The sequence below is a fragment of the Temnothorax curvispinosus genome, unplaced genomic scaffold, assembly GCF_003070985.1.
Source record: "Temnothorax curvispinosus isolate PA1 unplaced genomic scaffold, ASM307098v1 QBEX01005048.1, whole genome shotgun sequence".
Lineage (NCBI taxonomy): Eukaryota > Metazoa > Arthropoda > Insecta > Hymenoptera > Formicidae > Temnothorax > Temnothorax curvispinosus.
Window position 1 is genome coordinate 101 of NW_020214828.1, and position 6,027 is coordinate 6,127.

The 6,027-nt window shown below is 44.8% G+C and overlaps 1 protein-coding gene across 1 annotated transcript; it reads right to left on the reverse strand.

Moving 5' to 3' along the window:
• Nucleotides 1–529: 529 nt before the first annotated feature.
• Nucleotides 530–2,317, reverse strand: LOC112454413. Its single transcript, XM_025015791.1, has one exon. The coding sequence runs from the start codon at nucleotides 2,315–2,317 to the stop codon at nucleotides 530–532; it is 1,788 nt and encodes a 595-aa protein (XP_024871559.1).
• Nucleotides 2,318–6,027: the final 3,710 nt, after the last annotated feature.

The window sequence follows — 6,027 nt, forward strand, 5'->3', positions numbered from 1 at the left end:
CGCACACTTCCGACAATACAAAATGACCGCATACAGTCACTGACAAAAAACTCTGATTCAACTCGCGTACAGTCTCAGACAAAACACTAGATCGATTATGTAACCTCTAAATAACTTTGCCAATACTTTTAAGAAATTTATAAATTATATACAAAACATTCCACTGTTTAGATTCAATGATACGAAACAAATCGATATTAGCAAAAAATTTCGCCTCTCTCAATTCCTTGTCCATAGCAATTCTTGCGTCGTCATATTTACGACACGTCAATAATACATGGTAAAGATCCTCCCTCTCGTATCCACAATCACATCTTTCCTGTTCCACGTATCCCTTTCTTTTTAATGAAGAGCCCAAATTAAAGTGATTCGCCCTCAGTCGGTTAAATAACGTTACGAAATATCTCTCTGAATTTATTTTATGAAACCACGGTTTAGTTGCCAGCCTATCAAAAAAATGCTCAAAGTAGAACGCTCCCTTATGCGAAGAGTCGCCCACGATCGATGACTGGGTCGCCTCCCAAGACTCCTATTTATCCTGTGTCCTAAAGTCTCCAACCGGCACTTCGATTGAAGGGTCAGCTTCCTCCTGTGACGCTTCCTTAGCCAGCACGTCCGCTAGCTCATTGCCAGCAATGCCAACGTGTGCTGGGATCCATAGCAGGATAACCGTTTTGCCGTATATAGTCTCCAGATCGAAAATATAGCGTCTAGCTTCCGTGACATACCGATTTTTATGGACATTAATATGATTGTTGTAAATCGATTGTAGAGCAGATTTACAGTCAGACATAATGACGATGACTCTCTTCCTAACCTCATGCTGCAGGATCATAAGTTGAAGAGCAGATTTGATAGCAAACGCCTCAGCAGTAAACGAAGAACACGAACCCGGGAGGCTAATCTTATAAGCAGTATCCTGATCAGATATAACAATACTGGCGCCCGTCGAGCGGCACGACTCATCAAAAGAACCATCCGTGTAAATAATTTCCAAAGGAAAGGTCAAATTATGTTTCCTGACGACGTTACGAACAAGCACCTCATCCGGGTATCTCTCATGCTTCCTTGACTCACCAGTGACCAGGTCCACGGAAGGTCTAAAAGTATGTGCGCCATAGGGGCCCTGAAAAACTTCGAACTGTCTCCGAGGTCCAATCCCCGTCCTGAATCTCAGTTTCCTCCAAATTTCAGAAAGCATAGAAAATTTGTAAGTCGGAAGAAGAAAACGGCGATAATTCTCTCGATCCAGGGTACATTGTATTTTGAGACACAAACCGTTGTTGTTATAAGCTATAGCCTTTGTAATAAAGTTCCTGCCTAGCATAATCGCTCTATCTCTAAGTAGCATGACTTTAGCTTCGGCTATCAAAACGTTATTGGGAGTGCTGTTCCTGTATCCCAGGGCGGTGCGTATACCCATATATTGGGTCCTTTCCAGCTTGAGCCGAAATCCCGAGTCTCTAGGGAAATATATGAAGATGCCATAGTCTGAGACAGATCTAACCAGACTTTTATAGAGCATGAGGGCCGTGTTAACCTCCAAGCCCCTTGACACCCCGCACAAGTATCTCATAACAGAGTTGGCCCTATTAACTTTGCCTCTAACTTCCTGGACCTGACGGTGAAAATTAAGGCTGTTGTCAAGCCAAACTCCAAGAAATTTGGCCCCGTCGCAGTTGAATACATCGCATCCTTGTATATTGATGCTCAAACTTTTGTCGACGTAACCATTTCTATTGAATTCGACCAAAACTGTTTTTTTCGGTTCAAGATCAAGGCCAATAAGTTTTAATTTCTGAGCAATAATGTTAGCGGCTTGCTCAAGCAGGAGTCGATTCCGACGTCGATTATGACCCGAGACGTATAGGCCAATGTCATCCGCAAACTCCACTATTTCAACCCCAGCCGGAAGATCCTCACGGAGAGCCCGAGTGAGGAGCGAATACAATGCCGGACTAAGCACGGCGCCTTGCGGGAGGCCCCTGTAAACAAAGCGATCCACGAACTCACCGGAGTTGACGATAAATTGAACTTTTCTCCGATATAGCCAATTACGAACAAAATTGACTATACCCGCAGGACAGCCAAGCGCCACTAGCCTATCCAGCATGATATGGAATTCCACGCTGTCATATGCCGCAGAGACATCGAGGAAAGCAGCCAAGGTATATTCGCCCGCACTCAGAGCAGCTCGGATATCTGATGTAATCCTGACCAGGTTATCGGCACAAGACTTCCCCCTCCTGAAACCGCTCTGTGACGAGCTAAATTTTTCTTCTTTTTCAGCCCACCAGATCAATCTCTCATTAATCATGCGCTCCATAAGTTTGCCAACGCATGAAGAGAGAGAGATAGGGCGCACCTTTTCCCGACCAACCTTATCTATAAATATCACCTGATAGCAGGACCAATCCGCGGGGAGCACACCAGTAGACCAAACTATATTAAATAGTTCTAAGAGACAGGCCCTGCCTGATTCAGGAAGGAGCCTGAGCATCTTATACTCCATGCCATCCATGCCAGGAGCGGAGTCCCTCCTGATCATTTCAATCGCCCGATCCAACTCGGATCGAAGGAATGGAGCATCAAGTTCTTCATTGGGGCAAGCGCGTTCTGCTCCAAAAGAAGGGTCCACACCCACATAGGGGGGAGCGAGAGTATCCATTGTTTTTTTAATTTCCATTTCTCTGTCCTTGGTCTGCCATTTATTCCACTCTATATTTTTTCGAGCATTCTTCAAGATCCGAATGGTACTCCAAACATAAGAAAGGCTCGTAAATCTATTGATTTCTTTGCAGAAATCTTCAAAATTCTCCCTTTTTGCCTGATTAAGAATTTTCCTGGCCACAGCACAACAACGCTTATAGTTATTCCATGTATGAATGTTTCTAAGCCTCTTAAATTCAGCAAAGGCAAGCCTCCTGTCCCGAATAGCGGCATCACAGTCCGCATTCCACCATCTATGGGATCTCTTGATTTTTCGTGGAGAATCTGATGCACGTAATATGTCTCTCCGTCCCCCAGAGGCCTGATGGACGGCCCCCTTAAGGGAGTCAGTGAAAGCCTGATAATATTTTTCAAAATCCAGCTTGAAAGAAGGCAAATTTGGCAGGAGGAAGGAATCGATTTCCCTCCTGACAAAATCCTGATAATGAGACCAGTTCGTTTTTTTGGAAGATGATTTATTTGAAAGCCTTCTATAGATCTGGGTGGGAGCGTCAATAGAAAAGCTTATAGGGAAATGATCACTGTCGCAAGCATCCTCAAGTTGGCGGTAGTCAATGTTACCGACGATATCTCCAGAGCCAAACAAAAGATCGATGTTGGAATCCCTTTGACCACTGTAACCAATGCGGGATTTGGTGTCAACATTGATACATGAAAAACCCTCGTTAAACATTAGGTCATGCAAAAGCTCGCCGTTGTTGTTTGTAGTTTCACAGTTCCATGCAGTGTTGTGAGCATTAAAATCACCTAAGATAATTGTATCATTGGAATTACCATTCAGAGAGTTGAAAATGGAATTAAAGTCCCGAGTACCAATATTAGATCTGAGGTGTCTGTATATCGCAATTATGTTTATATTATTAACAAGATTCGTGGTTCTGATACTAATTACATCGTAGTCAGTCGGAAGTGCCCCGCTGATCGTCAATATATCGAAAGTGATGTGAGAACGGACGGAGATGGATACACCTCCACTACTCAGCAGGTTGTCGCTATGGAGCGTCTTGAATCCAGGGAAATATACTGGAACACGACCGGTACAGCGAGTCTCTGTCAGTATGATAATATCGTACTCCAATGCGATTTTAGATAGTTCATTTTTGTGACTTTTGTATCCTCTACAGTTCCAAAGAAGAAGATTGAATGTTTATACAAAAATAGGGCAAAGATTCTCTTTATTCCTAAAATACCTTGGTAGTACTCTACAATCCGACTCCCCAACACCCCCATCATTGTGGAAAGGGGGAAGGCCCCCCCCCCGGGACCGTCACGAGCATCCGATTCCGCCAGAGCGAGCATCAGCATCTCCCGCGCACCCGGGGTTCTTCGCAATAGCAATAAAATGCTCTCAATGGTCTCCAAAATACGATGATCCTCCCGCGGGCTAGACTCCGCTTCGTCGTCGGGAAGATTCCCGCGACCCACCCCAAATCGGGCTGTGTTCATAATGCCATGTTTTTCCCTGGTGATTTCGCCAGCACGAAGATCAAATGATTTATAAAAATTGCGCGAGGCTTCATATGAGCTCCGTTTGTCATTGAGTATATTGCGTGAGATGCGTTCTCTTTTATCTCTCGATTGTGGAACAGTCGTCTTAGCCGATTGAGAAGGTTCGGCTCTCAGTGCCTCTGAATATAACGCCGGACCGGCAGAACTCGGCAGAACAGGCCACGACGTAGGGCTCAGAAATTTATTACGATCCAAAGGGGGGGAAGGACCATCACCCTCCACGACTCGTTTCGCACTATGGAAAGAAATGTTCTTATGAGCCATCACAATATTTATATTCTTGTTTTTTTCAAAAACGGAACAACCTCTGAAAGTAGACTTATGGTGGCCTCCGCAATTGCAACAATGTATCGGTTTTTCGCATTGGCCATGGGCTTTATCTCCACATATTATACAACGCGTGTCACTCTTACAGGATATTTTAGTGTGACCAAACCTGAAACAGTTGAAGCACTGCCGAACTTGCGGGACGAAAGGGCGAACCCTGAGGCAGACACCATTAGTAAAGATATTCAGATCTCTAATGTTTTTGTCCTTGAATGTCACGATGATGTTGTCCGTGGCCAGAAGCGTAGTCTTGTTGTTTACCGGATCCCACTTCCTGCGGTACATGCGCTCCATACTCAGAATTCCAGATCTGTCCCGAATACTCGACCAAAGGTCCGGAATCGACGAGGGCCAGTCCGAGACAACTCCCTTGCAAACGATGAAACGTTGTTCTAAACCGGCCTTAAGTTTCACCGGTTCCTTAAGCGCATCGATCTTGTCAAGCGCGAAATTAGCGTCTCTGAAATCCTTAAATACAGCCTCTGCCGAGAAGTGATTAGTCATGGAAACAGATAACGGACAAATCTGCAAGTCAGTTAAAATCATCCAGATCTTAATCAGATTCTTACCCCTTCTAGTTGTAGTCTGATCGGGAGGGAGGCGCAATATAATATTAGCTTTACCTATGAAATCGTCATCATATCTAGAATATTTCCGCAATACCGGAGAGTCATCGACAGCAAGGTCACGAGCCTTTAAAATAGATCCGCTAACAGTGTATACTTCCTTAGTAATAATGGCAGGCATGTTTACATTGACTTGAGAGTCAGCAGGTACATTAGAATTTGTCATGCCGGAATCACGTGATTCTCCGGCTTTTCCATCACAGTCTCTATGTACAGGCGGCAAAGGAGGAGCGTTGTCATTAATATCACTAGTATTGCGGAGTACCTGATTCGATCCCTGAGAATCTGCAAAGTTCGAGTTAACGTCAACCTCCATATCATCCCGGGGCGAATTGTCCTCCATGTCAATATTGCGTCGTTTATGGATCTCCTCCTCTCTTTGTCTCTTAGAATAAGAGTTTCTTTGGGACTTCACCTCCTGCCAATCCGTCCCAGATGAGATGTTTTTAACAAACGAGTCGAATTCCTGCTCATTTAGGCTCGTTTTCAGTCTTTTGCTAGACTTATACTGGGAATCATTACCCGAATGAGCCTCGTCACGCGCTGACCCCGTGTCACTTAATATCTCCGAAAATTCCATACAAGGAGACTATTCTCTACAAGACTAACCGCTCCCCCTCCGAGAGGGGAGCAACAGAGGCTATAGATAATTAGGGCCCACCCAAATTATAACAACCCCCCGATACACCGCACACGTCCTCCGCGGTCCGTATAAGTGAGGATAACCACAGCGAGCAAGCGCGACAACAAAACACGTCCGACTCGTACGGCGGCTCGAGCCGAACTCCTTATTTTTGACGAGAGTTATTACAGGTTATGTAACATTTTTGCTATG

Excerpts from the sequence above, each read along its gene's own strand:
- LOC112454413 (XM_025015791.1), bottom strand. The coding sequence starts at position 2,317 with ATGATTAATGAGAGATTGATCTGGTGGGCTGAAAAAGAAGAAAAATTT.